The sequence below is a fragment of the Mus pahari genome, chromosome 21 (genome assembly GCF_900095145.1).
Source record: "Mus pahari chromosome 21, PAHARI_EIJ_v1.1, whole genome shotgun sequence".
Taxonomy (NCBI): domain Eukaryota; kingdom Metazoa; phylum Chordata; class Mammalia; order Rodentia; family Muridae; genus Mus; species Mus pahari.
Window position 1 is genome coordinate 48,028,042 of NC_034610.1, and position 17,641 is coordinate 48,045,682.

Sequence of the window (17,641 nt, forward strand, 5' to 3'; positions counted from 1 at the left end):
ATATATATATATATATATATATATATATATATATATATATATATATATATTGAAAACAGTAGAGAAAGAAATTGAAGAGGATATCAGTAGATGGAGACATTTTCATGGGCTGGTAAGATTAATATATTAAAAATGGCCATTGTACAGAAAGCAACCTACAGATTCAATGCAATCCCCATCAAAATCCCAACACAGTTCTTTACAGAATTTGAAAGGACAATTCTCAGCTTCATATGGAAATACAACCCCCCCCCAAGATACTAAAATAATCCCAAACAAATAAAGAACTGCTAGGGGTATCACTATTCCCAATTTCAAGTTGTACTACAGAACTATGGTAATAAAGTCATCATGGTATTGGCATAGAAACAGACATGTGATCAATGAAATTCAATTTAAGACCCAGAAATAAGTTCACACCTATGGACACCTGGTTTTTGATAAAGAATCCAAAAATACATAGTGAAAAGAAAAAAGAAAGATTGGTCAAATTGGTTGTTTGCATGTAGAAGAATGCAAATAGATAAATTGTTATTACCCTGCACAAAATTCAACTCCAAATGGATCAAAGAATTCAACATAAAGCCAGATACACCAAAGCTGATAGGAGAGGAAGTGAGGAATAGTCTGGAAGACATCAGCACACACCTTTCTTTCTAAACACAACACCCACAGCACAGGAACTAAAAATGACAATAAGTGGAGACTCATAAAACTAAAAAGTTGTTGTGTGGCAATGGACACCATCTGACAAAGCAGGCACGCAGGCTACCGGATGCCAAAATGTTTTTAAAATGACTATACACCTGATAGAGGGACAATATGAGTTCTATGAAGAACCCAAAAAAATTAGATGTAAGAAAACAGCCCAATTAAAAATGGGGTACATATCTAAACAGAGGATTTTCAAAAGAGAAATCACAGATAGCCAAGAAACACTTAAAGAAATGTTCAACACCCTTAAGTCATCAGGGAACTATCATTCAAAACTCCTTTGAGATTTCACCCTATACCAGTCAGAATGGCCAAGACGAAAAATACAAGTGAGAGGTCTGACAGCTCCTGCTGGCGAGGATGTGGAGAAAGGGGGACACTCACCCATTGTTGGTAGGAGTGCAAGCTTGTGCAGCCACTATGTAAATCAGTGTTAGAGCTCCTCAGGAAGCTGGGTATAAATGTGCCCCTTAGGCAAATACCCAAAGGACACTTCATCCCACTACAGAGCCACCTGATCAACCATGTTCACTGCCACAGTTTTCATAGCAGCCAGAATTGGAAACAGCCTAGATGTCCATCAATGGATGAATGGACAAAGAAAACATGGCACATTTACACCAAAGACTCTTACTCAACTGTTTTTTTTTTTTTTTTAATGACACCATGAAATTTGCAGGTAAGTGGATGGAACTAGGAAAGATCAACCTGAGTGAGGTCACCCAGACCATATGAAGTAACATCTGGTCAGAGGCCAGCCTGTGGGAGACAACTACGGTGTGTATTAGCTTGTGTGTAGATTTTAGTTGGTGAGCCTTTAATAAGCAAGCTGCAATCCATATAACCACAGAGCCTACTTATAGAGTGAGGGACCTGGGATGGGGAGAGAATGGATCCCCCTAAGGTGGGGAAATGGACAGTTATGGGCGGAGGAGGGTGGGGTACCCGGAATGAATGGGAGGAACAAATGATAAGGGTGAGGGAAGGGGTGGGTTAAAAGGGATACAGCTAAAACTCAAGGCCATTCAAAAAGTCGTATGCAACCTAACGGAGTAGAAGTTTTCTAAAATATACACATATATGAAGGCTACCTAAAGGAAACGGCCTAATAACAAAGGAGGTGGGCCCCAACTGGATAGTTCTCACCTCCAAATGAACTTGCTACTACAGGAAATGAGTCACAGCTAATTGAGTCGCTGGCCATATGGATCCCATTGGGAACTCTCAAAAAACTCAGGGTACTGCCAGGGCTATTGGTTGTTCTCCACAAAGTGAGAGCAAGGCCCTGTTGCTGAAGGCAATATGTCCAACTCATTAAACATGGAGAAGTAGAGCTGGTGCCTTACTGAAACCCTCACTTCTACTGACTAGCTCATGTTCAGAGTACAGGAAGGTGCTCTGCACACTTGCAAAGGAGAAAGGTAAACATCAACCCAGCTACAAACTCACCATCTACAGTGGTGTTCTGTCTGCAAGACGCGCTAGTGCCATGGTGGCACTAAGCCTGTGGGAGTGACCAACCAGTATGTAATGGGATTTAAGCCACACCCTGTGAGACGGAGCCTATCTCCAACATTGCCTGGAGACCAGATAGGCCAGGGACCTAGGGGGGAAAAAAATCAAATACTACTGTTCTGCCAAAGCAGCAGACTTCAACACGTGCATCTCCACTTCTGTGCGATAGCAGTTATCCTGCATATAGGAGTTTGCATTACAATTTGTAACAGCAGCAAAATTACAGTTATGAAGTAGCAATAACTTTATGGTCAGGGGGTCCCCAAAACATGAGGAACTATCAAAGAGTTGCAGCATTGGGAAGGTTAAGAACCACTGTGCTAAAGGAACGCAGCAATAAAATAACTCCTAGCAACATTCTGCTAGACGCATAGGTCAATGCCTTGCTCAGCCATCACGAGAATCTTCCTCCTGCAGTAGATGGGAACAAATACAGAGACTCACAGCTGGAAAATATATAGAGTGAGAAACCTTGGGACCCTCAATACTAAACAGGATGGATGACTCTGTCCAATCCCATCCCTGAGGACTCGGGGGACCCCACAGAGGAGGAGGGAGAAAGAGTGGTAGAGCCAGAGGGGATGGAGGACAGACCGGAAAGACCTCCAGACCCAACAGAGCATGTGTTTTGTGTCTATCTGGTTTATGATGTTATCTAGTGCCAGCCTCTCCTTTACTTCTTCAAGTTGACCTTTGTAGAGGCTTGATTCAGATACCACACTGAAGTCACTTTCCATCACTGTGGGGGTTGATGTGTGGTTTTTTTATTTTTTTTAAAGTTCTGAGAAAATGAAAATGATTTTACTTGTCTTCTAAATGCTTTTCTTTCTCTCTCTGTGTGCATGTATTCATGCATGGTTATATTTGTGCATGCATGTGTACTCATTTATGCATGTGTGTGTGCCTGTGTGCCCATGTGTGTGCATGTGTGCCTGTGTGTGTGCATGCAAGGGCATGCATGTGCGTGTATGTGTGTGTGTGTGTGTGTGTGTGTGTGTGTGTGTGTGTGTGTTTCCTTGAGATGAGGAAGGTTAGGGAGAAGGGCAATGGTCCCTTCAGCAGACAGTGGCAGCATAGAAAAAGGGTCTCAGTTCCCAGGAACACAATGGCAGCATTGCACAGTTGCTAGGTTCTCTTTTCATTATATAAAATGCCGTTTTATTCTTTTTTACCTTATTAAGTTAGTTAGTTAGTTACTTGGATGGGGTATGGCTCAGTGCACATTTGGAGGTCAGAGGACAACTCAGAAGGAGCGGGTCCCCTCCTCCCCATGTGGAACCTGGGGGTTGAACTTAAGTTTTCAGGCTTTTCAGAAAGTGCCTTCACCCATCAAGTCACCTCAGCGGCCCCGAAGAAATGAGAGAGAGACAAGAGCGCCTATAAACCCACCTCCTCAGCTCGTGAACTGCCATAACTGACAAATGCCAACTATTTTACAAAAATTCTGCACAGCTGACTTCTCGTGTTCATCCTAAGGTGTTGACTTCGATTAGCAAAGTAAAACAAAAATTCCGTAGCTCGTACCATACAGAAAGTGTACCTCAGAAAGGCATAAGACCTTGGGAGAGTCTGAAGCTCTGTCTCCCGGTCAAAATAAAAAAAAAAATTAATAAAGAATCTAGAAATAGGTGAGAATTGCTTCATCTTAAATTTACTGGGACGCCGGCCTCATCTCTGCTCTCTGGAGAATGTGCTGGTATGGGTAGCCCATCTCTTTTCTCATAAACCTGAATTCATCTCACCATCCAGCTCTGGCAACTGGTGGGTTTTTGGTAATAATAAATGGACTGGTGTGTGCTATATAGGAAGACCCTGTCTCAAAAACTAAATAAATAAGAAACAAAAAGTCATCATTCTGAGAAAATTGGTGCCTATATTAAAGTCAGGTGTTGCTTGAGGCAAGGCTAATAAAGGTCTTATCTTTGTAAGGAATCTAGAGACTTGCCAAGAGAGCCCCAGACGTATCCCCACTCAAGGTTATAGCTTCAAGTTCATGTGCGTGACTGGGTGTGATGGCACTGTTCAGGCTCAGGACTTCCAAGGACTCCCAAATTTGTCACAGGCCAGCTCTGCCTTTCCGAGTGTGTCCTACTGTTTAAAGGTAGAAGGTATTAATATGCCAGGAAAGCTCAAAGAAAAACCTCAAACTGTTAAGCCCAGGGAAACTCAGCCTATAATAAAATCTAAGTGAGCTGAGATGACTTCAAGGGTAGAGAAACTCTATGAAGGAAGGGTACCACTGACACCGCTGTGCTAAGAACACGACAAACTTGGTGTTTGAAGGATGCAGGATGACAGTCTAATATCCCATGTAAAGGTTATCTTCCCTGGAAATTAACAAGGACAGTATATGTTTCAAGGGCTTCAGATATACAACTGTGCTCAGTATCTCACATTCGTCATGCACGATGACACTGAAAGAAGAAAGAGAGGCTAAATACAGATGGTTACTGTTCACATGTATGAAATTGTCAAAATAAAAAAACATTCTAAGTGAAGGCAGGATATTATACTCTGAAGGAACTCCCTAGTGGAAATAAGTATCAAACAGAAGATTCCAAGGTTGTCTGCATTATTAGACATGACTCAAGATTCACTGCCCTTGGGCATCCTTTCAGCCCCAGAAATGATCAGTGATGGTCAAGGCCATCTGCCAGCCTTTGGGGCGTGGCCGTGAAGCTCTGAGCTGTTTCGCTCGACTGTACCTTGGCACTCAAACATCCAACTCCTCAGAAATGCCGCCACAAGAGCCTTCCAGTATATTTAGAATTGTCTGATGGCGGCAATCTACATGATAAATAATAGAGATTATTTACTCTGGAAGCACTTGCAGCATCATCAACATCAACTCAATGATGTACATAATTTAAAATGTGCCAAAGGGCATTCAGACTTCTATTACTGAGCATCCAAATCCGTCTTTAATGCGGTGAGAGATGTGGAATAGGAAAACTCACAGTAGCTCACAACCTGGGACATGGTTACTGTGTTCAGAACAACGAAACAGCCATTTCATTATGAAGGTTAAGAGTTTTTGTAACAGATGTAACATCTTACTGTTATTTGTCATAATAATCACAATTTACATAAACTAATAAAACGAAAGAGTTGTCCTACTGACAATAAGCTCAATTTTCAGGATCTCTGCTATTTTTTTAAATTCCCAGATACAATTAGTTTTGTTTTTTTCCTATTTTTTACTAGATATTTTCTTCATTTACATTTCAAATCCTATCCTGAAAGTCCCCTATACCCTCCCCCCGCCTTGCTCCCCTACCCACCTACTCCCACTTCTTGGCCCTGGCATTCCCCTGTATGGGGCATATAAAGTTTGCAAGATCAAGGGGCCTCTCTTCCCAATGATGGCCAACTAGGCCATCTTCTGCTACATATGCAGCTAGAGACACGAGCTCTGAGGGTACTGGTTAGTTCATATTGTTGTTCCACCTATAGGGTTGCAGACACCTTCAGCTCCTTGGGTACTTTCTCTAGCTCCTCCATTGGGGGTCCTGTGTTCTGTCCTATAGATGACTGTGAGCATCCACTTCTGTATTTGCCAGGCACCGGCATAGCCTCACAAGAGACAGCTATATCAGGGTCCTTTCAGCAAAATCTTGCTGGCATATGCAATAGTGTCTGTGAAACAAAAGGAGATCAAGGGGATACAAGTTGGAAAGGAAGAAGTCAAAATGTCACTATTTGCAGATGATATGATCGTGTACATAAGTGACCCTAAAAATTCTACCAGAGAACTCCTAAACCTGAAAAACAGCTTCAGTGCAGTAGCTGAATATAAAATTAACTCAAACAAATCAGTGGTCTTTCTCTACACAAAGGACAAATGGGATGAGAGAGAAATTAGGGAAACAACACCCTTCACAATAGTCACAAAGAATATAAAATACCTTGGTGTGACTCTAACTAAGGAAGTGAAAGATCTGTATGATAAGAACATCAAGTCTCTGAAGAAAGAAATTGAAGAAGATCTCAGAAGATGGAAAGATCTCCCATGCTCATGGATTGGCAGGATTAATATAGTAAAAATGGCTATTCTGCCAAAAGCAATCTACAGATTCAATGCAATCCCCATCAAAATTCTAACTCAATTCTTCACTGAGTTAGAAAGGGAAATTTGCAAATTCATCTGGAATAACAAAAAAACCTAGGACAGCAAAAACTATTCTCAACAATAAAAGAACCTCTGATGGAATCACCATGCCTGACCTCAAGCTGTACTACAGAGCAATTGTGATAAAAAACTGCATGGTACTGGTACAGTGACAGACAAGTAGATCAATGGAATAGAATTGAAAACCCAGAAATGAACCCACACACCTATGGTCACTTGATCTTTGACAAGGGAGCTAAAACTATCCAGTGGAAATATGACAGCATTTTCAACAAATGGTGCTGGCACAACTGGCAGTTATCATGTAGAAGAATGCAAATTAATCCATTCTTATCTCCTTGTACAAAGTTCAAGTCTAAGTGGATCAAAGACTTCCACATAAAACCAGAGACACTGAAATTTATAGAGGAGAAAGTGGGGAAAAGCCTCAAAGATATGGGCACAGGGGAAAAATTCCTAAACAGAACAGCAATGGCCTGTGCTGTAAGATCAAGAATCAACAAATGGGACCTCATAAAATCGCAAAGCTTCTGTAAGGCAAAAGATACTGTCAATAAGACAAAAAGGCCAACAACAGATTGGGAAAGGATTTTTACCAATCCTAAATCTGGTAGGGGACAATTAGTTTTAAAAGAAATATGTGAACAATTCAAGAAATTCCTGCAACAAAGACCTAAAACCAATGTTAAAGATGTGTTAAGAGCCGAACCAAACTAGACTAACCTTTTGGGCATTGGCAAGTTAAAAAACAATGATAACTTCTTTACTCAAGTGGCAGAAGGCTGTTCTTCAGTGGTGTGTTAAAACTTTTAAAATTACTTTTAATGATCACTATTCTTATTGAAAATTATCCTATTGGTACTCAAAATTATATTTAAAAAAAAATGGAATCGGCATAGAGATATAAGGAAAATGTCAGTCTGAAATTCCCCATCACCCTAGCCCTCTTACTGTAACTATAATTTCTGGAGTCTACACACGTGGTTGCATCTGCACCACAGCAGGAAACATTTATCCCTGGTGAACTACAGGCTTCCTCAGCTTCTCTCAGTCAGAACAACTGAGCAAACTCAGACCCACCCAAGCCTCCTTAGGACTGACACAAGCTTTCAAGGTCCCACCTACTGGCTCAGGATCTCTCTGGGGATTCTCAACCCAGAAACAACAGCATGCTGGCACGAGACCACTCTGTGCACACAGAAAATGACTCTCATCTTCTGTGCCTAAGGAAGAGAGATGGCAAGAACGCCTAGGGGCTGGAGAGATAGATCAGCAGTCAAGGGCGCTTGTTCCTCTTCCAGACAACCGGAGTTTGGGTTCCATGTATGCTGGCTCACAACCTCTTGTAACTACAGCCCAAGGGATTTGCTCCCTTCTGGCTGCTGTAGACAGACACATGAATGTGACATTCATTCACATAGGCACACATGAATAATAAATATAAATAAAAAAATATTTTAAAAGAACTCACAGAAGTTACTTAAACACAGAAAAGGTATGCAAATGACTCAATTCATTTAAAAAGCCCCTTTCTTACTGAAAGTAGCCAAGTAAATTTCAAATGGCAGCAGAAATAGTCTGAGTTCTAGGACAATGGGTTCCTGAACACATAATGGTTCTTTATTCTGTATTTTAATCTAGAATGTTTACATAGTCCTGTATGGGATTTTTCAGGTACACCTTCTCCATGATCCCTCTATTTATTAACTTGCCTCCAGCACTCTGGCCTTGTTTGATCTTGTGACTTTAGAGAAACACAGAACGCCTTTACCTATATTATATACAATATTCTGCTTTCAGGGAGTAGCAAACGGAAACAAAGCTGAACCCCTCTTGGCACTTCTCTCTCTCTGCCCTGACACTTGAACGGAGTCCGGTGCTCCTTGGTGGCATTAAGTGGCAAAGAAGATGGTCACCGAGAGAAAGTCCTATAGGACAAGCCACTTCACAAAATCCCCAGGAGGACCATGGTTCCTGGGCCCAGCACTTCTTTCCAAGAGTTGCTAGCATCCCATCAAGCAGAAAGAAAGGTGTTCGGATGAGTAGAAACTAGAGTCAGCCTATTTCCTACCTCGCATCTGTTTTCCTGAGCTTTTGTTCTTTAGCACATCTTCTCCTGAACCGAACTTAACAATTCATAAGAAATAAGGCCAGGCAAAAAACTCCTGACACATTAATTTTACCTGCCATTGTCGCAATGGCCTACATATCACAATATATCTGTATGGTGATTAAAATGCCTCCTGCAATGTACAGTCAGAAGTTCAGAGCACAGGACCATACATCCAAATTAGATTTCCTACAGACAAATCTTCAGACCTACCATATACAGCACAGACACACTCCAAACAAGAGGCGAACAGCCAGAGGACAGAGAATGTAGAGCCCAAGGATTTAAGAAAGGAGAGACAAATAATTTAAATATACCCACAGACATCACTTTTTTCTTTTTCAAGAAAGGATCAAAGCACTCTGCAACCATCCTGTGTACAGGCTCAGTGTGCCCTCCTTGTCCCCGCTCAGGAACTATCAGTTTCCTGGACTGGCACCCACTCAGTAGGACAAGAAAAACTTAGGTAGAAGGAATGAATATCATGGGATGTTAGAGCTAAAGAAATTACATAACCTATACATCGTATTAAACAAAATGTAGTTTGGTATGGTATGTGCCATCACGTGAATGCATGAACATGGCCCCCCAAAAGCTAGACAGAACAAGCCTGCCCTGCCCTGCCTGAGTACCCCATCCTCACTTTGCATACATCCAGCAGCTGCCAGGGAGCTTGTGTGTGGTGACAGTATCAAGGATTCCCCAGTCTGCTCTGACTCTTTCCAGGTGGCCCCTTCCCAGCCCTGACTTACCTGGTTTGTCCGTTTTCTGAATGCCCAAGCAGGTTAAGCACTGATGTGGGAAGTGTAATTCAAGAGTCTGGAAGGGGTTTCAACAGGGAGGGCTGACCACTAAGTGTGAGACCAATACGGGAAGTCAACCGAATAGTCTCTTGGACAGGAGCTGGAATCACAGTTCAAACCTGTTATCACTGTCCAAAGAGAGGCTCTGCTCTAAACCAAGTTGTGCAAACAACTATCTCAATCTAACTCAGCTGGAAGAGAGAGCACAGTTTATGCTCAGGCCATCAGCTTGAGGTCAGTGTAAAAATAATGTCGTGCGTAGGCCTTTACGATGGTGATACCGCAGTTAAAATGCTACTGTCAGGATGACTTCAAGGACAAAAGTAGGACTCCTGTAGCTAAACATGGCTAGCTGGTGCCACCATTACAGCTGTGCCAGGCCTGCCTTCTTACATGGGCAGCGGGAACCCAACTCAGGTCCTTATGTTTGCACATGAACGACTGAGCCATCTCCCCAGGACCTGCTATCTCTCTTTTCATAAGAATGAGACCCAAGTGAACTGTGACAATAAAGTGGCTCCTACATTTAGGAGTGGGGAATATAAGTCCAACATAAATTAATCACACTTGAGTATTTTCAACCTTCCTGTTTGCTCCTATGGAGAAGGGGTGGTCTCCAAAAGAATGCAGCAATTCTTTGTGGGGGTAATTATAATTAACAGCAGCAGTTGGTTGATGAGCTTGTCCATCACTCCAGGGATAAGCCTTTACTGTCTGACCCCACATTCTCTTTTGCCTCCACCCAGCATTGACCCTGTGGAGGCCAGCGAGTTCTCTGCAACACTGTAACAATCCATTTTCTCCTTTTTCCTTGATTAGGAAAATGAACTTAACTACCAGGCCATGCTTGTTCCCAACTCCCTGAAAATGGCTGTTTATGGGGGAAAACCATGTTCACTTATGGTAACATTTGAGACACAACACTTATATTTAGTAGAGTTAAAGCAAATGTGGGTAATAGTAATTAGATTAGATACTTTGTTATTATACCTTTTAAAAGCAAGTTCTAAAACTCTACTTTAAAATTTAAACTTAAATTTAAATTTTTAAAATTTAAATTTAAAGTTTTTGTCTGTGGGTTCAAATACTAGTGAGTAAAAATGTTCATAAACACTGCATTTTTAATAGAAAAAAAAGTTTCAGTTAGGCCTAACCTACCAAGATCCATATTTACATCCCGAGTGAGCAGGTGACCTGCCTTAAATGTACACCATGAGTGACAGTACTTCCGGGTTGCCTGGGTTTGGAGCATTTTGCCATGCTATAACATACATGACACAGACTGACTGCACCCGCAGAGCAGCAATAGCAATATGCAGATGACTCTGACGCGCAATAGGCTGGTACTGCACAGTGGAGACGGGGTTACAGTTAGAAAGATGGCTCCAGAGGACCAGCAGAGAAGGCGAGGAAGCCCCAGGCACAGGAAATTCAAATCACAGCATCCTGGCTCGCCTCAGCAATCTGGCCTTTCAGAGGGATGCTCTCAGCAAGTGATGTGAGCTGGAGATGCTGGTACACGATGGATGTCAGGGAGGTGCACACAGTGCCTCGCTCACCTGAGAAAGTACCAGACCCGCAAGTTTCTCTGGCACTCACCACTAAGCACAAACAGCAGGGTTCTCTTCTATTCTGTGATGTTTGAGCTCAGAGATTTCCAGAAAACCTTTCAGCCTATTCTTCATTCAAGCTCAGACTATTAGGAAAAAAATCTAAAACCAGCCACGGGCAAAGGCTAGCTGACTCATGGCAAAATCTGCGGGGGAACGGACGAGCTCTCAACAGTTTCTGGATTGTTAAAGATGTTCACAGTGCAGAGGCAGAGAGTCTACACTCGGGTAGGTTCACCTTTTCAGGTGCCATCTCCAATCTTTAGACAGTCGCACCCTTGGCTCAGCTTTTATCAATAGATAGAAACTGACCACACAACAGTCCAACCTGTAAAACTGCGTTAAAAACACAGTGGAGCGGTCAATACAAGTGGTGTGCTCGTTGGCATGCTGACAGATGGCAGAGAGGGCATTTCAGAAGAAATTGTAAATCCATCTGACGTCATCGAATGTTTAGAGTTAAAAAGCCATCAAGGCAAAAAGAGATTTGCTTTAATGTACCTTATAATGCAAAAGTGACTCAGAACTGACTATGAACTATACATAGTCAGGCCATTAGCACTAGAGTGAATGCTAGCAGTAAAGCTTAGCAAAGTTAGTCTGATCCTAGCATCTCAGGAATGGGCTATTCCCTCTTGTTCCACAGATGGTTTATACAACAGCCTGTGTCTGGTCTTCAGGGAACTGGGCAGAGGCTGTGGTAGACTGTCTCTAGGTTCTTTGATCTAGAACTTTCTCCTCTTCCTCTGCGACAGTTCTGTGAAGCTTAATCTTTCTGTCTGCCATATCAGAAACTCTACCCTTACCCATGAATCCACCAATTATGGCTACAAATGTCCCTCTAGCATGTCAAACCAAAATATAAAAGACGTGGCCTGGTGAGGTGGCTCAAGGTCACTTGCTGCTAAGCCTGATCACCTGAGTTAGCTACCTGGAACCCATGCAATGGAAAGAGGGGACAGACTCCTGTAAATTGTCCTCTGCTCTTCATGTGTGTGTGTGCACCGTGCAATTCACATACTTACACATGTGCATACACACAAACAAGTATAATAAAAAACAAATTTGGGGGGGGGCAGGGGGTTCAAGGCAGGGTTTCTCTGTAGCCCTGGCTGTCCTGGATAATGCTTTATTATGTTTCTCCTAGACACTAATGAGCACCCTCCAAGACGATAGAAAGCTTACATTCTCTAAAACCAGTGGCTTCCCTCACTCCTGACTTACCATCTGACCTGCCCATAACCACTTCTTACTAAATGCAGTCCCCAGGGCCATCTTCCATTGGAACCCAGCAAATATTAGCCAAGTAAGAATCTTTGATATGCCAAGGAGAGTTCATGGATCTAGGGATACTGAGGTCTCCATCAGAAGGACCACTGGCTAAGAGATCACTGGGAAGCCCACTCTTCACCTCTGGAATAGATTAACAGACACAGTAAATTTTGTGCAAAGCAACCTCCCAAACTTCATGACAGCTCTCTAGTGACAGTGCACATTCTACATTTCATTTACTTCCTTATACTGTTATAGTGTCCTTATATACATATGCTGAAATCATTGGTATACTCTACATAGCTAACTTAAACATCCCTCTACCATAGACATCATTCCTAACCTTTCTCTAGTATTGCTAATGTTTGCATGGGCATCTTCATGCACAAAGAACTTCCTTATTAAGATTATTTATGACGATGTCAGCAACAAAGGCATCTTGGTTAAAGAATACATATTTATATTTCATCTTACATGTATGAGTGAGTGTTTTATCTTCGTGTACAGATGCGCACCAAGTGTGTGCCTGGTGTCTCTGGAGGTTCAGAAGAGGACCTCAGATCTCCTGGAACTGGAGTTTCAGATGTTGTGAGCCACCGTGTGCACTAGGGACTGAACCAGAGTCCTCTGCAAGTGCAATAAATGCCTTCAACTGCTGGCTATCTCCCCAGCCTCAGTAACATACCTTTTTACAATGTTTTTCAATGCTGCATACATGGTTGACAAGTTAAAGAGCTGTTCCCATTCTACAAGCCACTATTTATAATCTTTGCTGTCCCTATACCAAGAACTGATTTAACAAATGTTCTCAAATACTGTGAATGGCACTAGAGGTACTAGAGGTACTCCACTGTTCTAAAAGTCAGTCTAGGCTACCCTGAGAGCACCAGACCTCAGATTCTACATCAAAAATTAGTTCTCTAAGATGATGGCAACCTCCCAAAGAACTGAACATGGATGCTCATTGCCACAATGTAGCAAGGAAATGGAAAGCAAGCCACTTACCAAGGGAGAGGTGTCTAAGCTACCATAAATGGAACAGCAATATAAAATTTTATTTGTGGTCAGGTGTGGTTATACAAATCAATCCTGATGCTCAAGAGACTCAGTTTGAGGCTAGCCTGGGCTAGTAAAGCCCTGTCTCAGGCTGGCGCTCTCCGTGTAGTTGACTACCGGTTGAAGGCCCTGGAGTAGTTTCACCTTTCCCTCTACTCTGCTTCCCGCCAAAACGCACTAGGGGCTCTGCTTCCACAGAAAGCATCTGCCCCTGGTCATTTGAACTTCCATTTCAGGTTGAGAACAAAAAGATGTACCCGGGCTTTCCCCGGAGTCCTCTGCGGTTTTTAAGGCATTGAGTGGAGTTTGGGGTCATACGCCACGTTCCTTATTGAAAAGAGAAGTCATTTCTACCTTCCTCCCCTGGAAAACTTGTTATCTTCCATTAAGTGTTTCCTACAGAAGGCATCTGTGGTGGTTAAGCTACAAAAATATTGCCCAAGCTTGTGACATCAGCCCTGTAAAGTGTCCATGATGCTGGGCCCTGAGGGAGGTGAGGGCTATGTGGTCAGACTCTGTGGCCTACCCTGGTCCTGCTCAATTGAGGACATACAAAACTTCCTCTCCTACTGCACAATGCATGATGGGGTCGAGGGGTTCATTTCATTTATACTAGAGAAGGCAGGCAGAGTGGTGAGGCTTTTGTTGAACTTGAGTCAGAAGATGATGCAAAAAATTGGCTCTGAAAAAAGACAGGGAAGGCATGGGACACCCATATATTGAGGTATTCAAGTCACACAGAACCGAGATGGATTGGGTGGTGAAACACAGTGGTCCAAATGGTGACAATGATGGCTTTGTGAGGCTTCGGGGACTCCCATTTGGATACACAAAGGAAGAAATCGTTCAGTTCTTCTCAGGGTTGGAAATTGTGCCAAACCAGATCACACTTCCTGTGCACCCGGAGGGCAAGGCTACAGGGGAGGCCTGTGTTCAGCCTGCCTCACAAGAGTTAGCTGAGAAAGCCTTAGGGAAGCACAAGGCGAGACTAGGGCACAGGTATACTGAAGTGTTCATGAGCCTCAGGAGGAAGTTAGAGCATACTCAGAGCCACCTCTGAAGTTTACGTCTGTGCAGAGGCCTGGGCCTTATGACAGGCCTGGCACAGCCCGGAGGTACACTGGCATTGTGAAACAGGCAGGCCTGATAGGATGAGGTCTGGTGCCTATGGTTCAGGCTATGGGGCTATGAACAGTTTATCGAACTGTCTACATTGTGCAATTACAATTAAAATAACCTGTAAAATAAGAAACAAGGTACTTGATGCGATTGACACACCATATGTAAGAGGGAAGCCACTATCACCATATTTCTCTGCTGGAATAACACTGGGAGTTAGGGGTTCAAGTCCAGGATCGTTCATTTTAGGTCCAACTTCCTTGGATTCCAGGGCACTAAGAGGCTGCTGACAGGGCACTTCATTACTGCCCAGGAGGTAGTTTCCAATGGGAAGCAGCAGGTCAGGCAGCTGGAGGGCTGGAAGGGGTAAATGGGCTCTAAACAGGCAGTCAGAAGCCCCACCTTTTTGCTGTAACTCTCCAACCCAAATATGCCCCGGCAATGAAAACACAACGCAGTTAATATGATTACATGCTGTGCGTCTAGATTGGGCAGATCTACCACTACACATCTATGAGACCGCTTAGAACGTGTGGTCTCTCCAGGCCATGTGCTTCTGCTCCACTTATCTTCTTCCTCTTCTACATCCTCTCTCTCTTCCATTTTCTCCTTCTTCTCTCTCCTCACCTTCTGCTCCACCTTCCCTTTTATCTGCCCAATCATCAGCTCTCCTTTATTTTACAAGTTAAGGTGGGAAGCAGGTTTACAGGACATCACCTGAGTGCTGACTCATTCCTTGTTCACAACCACTCACGGAAAAACAGAATTAGCATCAAATGTAATTAGCCCTAGGGCTATCTGCAACACCACCTCTTTTTATGTAAACTTTCAGTTCTCTGCAGTCAACCACACTTTAAAAGTATTGAATAGAAAATTTGAGAAATAGCTTCCCTGGCGATATATGCCCACCTTTCTGGGAGGCAGAGGAGGAGGAGGACCATGAATTGAAGGCCAGCCTGGGCAACTTAATGAGGCCTCATCATAAAACAAGGTTGACAGTGGGCACTAGAACTCAGTGAAAGATATTCCAGAGAGAGAGAATGCACCAGTCTTGAATTACGCACACTTCTGAGCAGCATGAGACCCTCTGCTACCCTGCCCCACCCAGGATGGGAATCAACCCGTTGCCAACAGAGCCACACTATCTACAGGGAGCTCTCTGTAGCCACTCCGTCACATCTGAGATCAGGGCGGTTGTCTCAGCATCACAGAATTTAAGTAATTCTTATATTTACATAATAAAGGCCCCAAAGCGCACAGTGCTGCTGCTGGTATTCGATGTAACAAAGATAAACCACTCTGAGAGAGTAAGCACATACGTGGGGAAAAGAACACATACGGTGATTAGTGGTGTGTGTGCTGTCAGGCACTTACTGGGGGGCCTTGTTACATCTCCTCCATGGAGAACAGGGAGAATGCGGTAATTCATTTTCCGTAGATTCGGCCTTCTAATCTAAACAGAATGCAACCTGGTTTCAAGTTCATACATCATTCAAGCAGAAACCTTCCATTTTGATTACCAGTCTGGGTCTAAGCAACCATTCCCAGCATGTAATAGCTACCAAATCATGGCTCGTAATAGATGCTCCCCGTATTTATAAATGAATGTGGGTGAGCTGCAGTTGGCCAGTGAGAGGGAAGAACAGGAGACTGAAAATAAGTCAGGTTCTTAGACGCAGAGACAGGACTCAGAACTCAAGGATGCAAGCTCGCTTAAAGCATTTAAACCTGGGTGCCACATCCCTTTCTTCCACTGGGGGAGAAGGGGGAGTCGATTCTAAGCAGCCAACTGCCAAGAAACCACATGCAGACAGTCTGAAAGGTTGAAATCCAGAACCTGGGCAATTAAACATCCATTTGGTGAATGTCGCTGGGTACTCCCATTGCAAGTTAATATCGTAAAGACAAAGCAGCATTTATAATAGGGGAATTACCTTCACAACCCAGCTTTCACTCTGGGATTAAGTGGGGAACCACTTGGAAGACCGCGATCCAATGACAGCAAAACAAGAAAGATAGTGAGTGAGAAGCAGTCTATAGGCTCTGCGGGCTGTCACTCAGGGCTGCAGAGACTAGTACTTACGTAAGCATTTTACCTAACGGATTGTTGTAATCACGCCTCATGGTCACGTTAATCAGTTATTCACATAACTATCTACAATAGGCAAGATATCTTTTTGAGGGCGTCTTTAACAGCAGTTTGTAGACAGCTCATGAGCACAGGATGGCTCACCTAAACCCATGCTTAATGAACAGAAAACGATTCTGAGAACAGAAATGCTAAACTTGGTGGGGCGAGGGGCGGGGGGCAGGGGGGGGAGGCAGGGGTGGGGGACGGGGGTTGGGGGTGGGGAGGAGGTTCCTACTTACGAATAAACATGACCTTCTTTATAAAGCTGCAAACGAGCCTTAACAAGGGCAGAGAGAACGCGGGGCAGGGAATGGACACTGGTCTCTACGCTCATCTCGGGAATTCTGCTATAACAGAGGCCAAAGAAACCCCTGGGCTAAAGCACAAGGCTGTCTTTTGGCATTCCTCAAAGACCTAAAAAAGTAGAACCTCAAAGCATCCCTCAGCTTGGGCTTGAACAGCAGACTGCAGCGAGCGGCAGGTGACTAGAGGCGGGCTAGCATGGGGAAAAGCCCCTAGAGCTGAAGGAGGCAGAAGACCTAACCAAGAAGGTGGCACGACTGACCTCTGGCGCCATCTAGAGGTTTCTCCTGGGAGGAGTCGCAAAAGAAGCCGCAGCAATCGGAGGTGTCACTGGGCACCTAACAACCACGCAGCAAACAAGCTCTAACCGCTTCCTAGAAACACTGAGATCTTCGACACCCTTGGGTTAGAACTGAACTGACCTAGGGTCCCAGGAACAAGAAGGTTAGGGCGCCAAAAATTACAAAACATCATTTACACCCCTAACCACGCTGCAGCCTGGTGTGCCCTGCAAACCAAGGCCAGAGGTACATAGGAGCACCCACCTTCTTCCTGAGCATCGGTGCTTTGGACAGCTTCATAAAGGTCAGGTGGGGCTTAAAAGTTCTGCTTTCTCCAGCCAGGATGCCTTTTTCCTGAAATGTTCTTTTCGCAGTCTCTGAAGAAGATTAAAAAGAACGCAAAAGTGCTACTGTAACACACGGTTATCTTTAGTCATTTAGAGGCTGATTCAAGAAATGACTAACTGTATTATAAGGAAGATCATATTACGGTTTCCAATTTGCGTTTTATGGTGTGTATGTGTGTATGTGTGTGTGTGTGTGTGTGTGTGTGTGGTGTGTATGTGTGTGTGTGTGTGTGTGGTGTGTGTGTATGTGT

General features: G+C 43.6%; 1 protein-coding gene and 1 pseudogene across 4 annotated transcripts in view; one reads left to right on the top strand and one right to left on the bottom strand.

The window, feature by feature from the left end:
- The window catches only part of Akap7 (A-kinase anchoring protein 7), a 128,761-nt gene that overhangs the window by 48,586 nt on the left and 62,534 nt on the right, over positions 1-17,641 (bottom strand). For all 4 annotated transcript variants that reach the window (XR_003842725.1, XM_029533166.1, XM_029533165.1 and 1 more), the window contains exon 6: positions 17,308-17,420. Coding sequence is in view for 3 of the 4 variants with exons in the window: in XM_029533166.1 (XP_029389026.1) it covers positions 17,308-17,420 (113 nt within the window). In the remaining variant the exon portion in view is untranslated. The remainder of the gene's footprint in view (positions 1-17,307; positions 17,421-17,641) is intronic.
- On the top strand, positions 13,681-14,618 carry LOC110338449 (annotated as a pseudogene).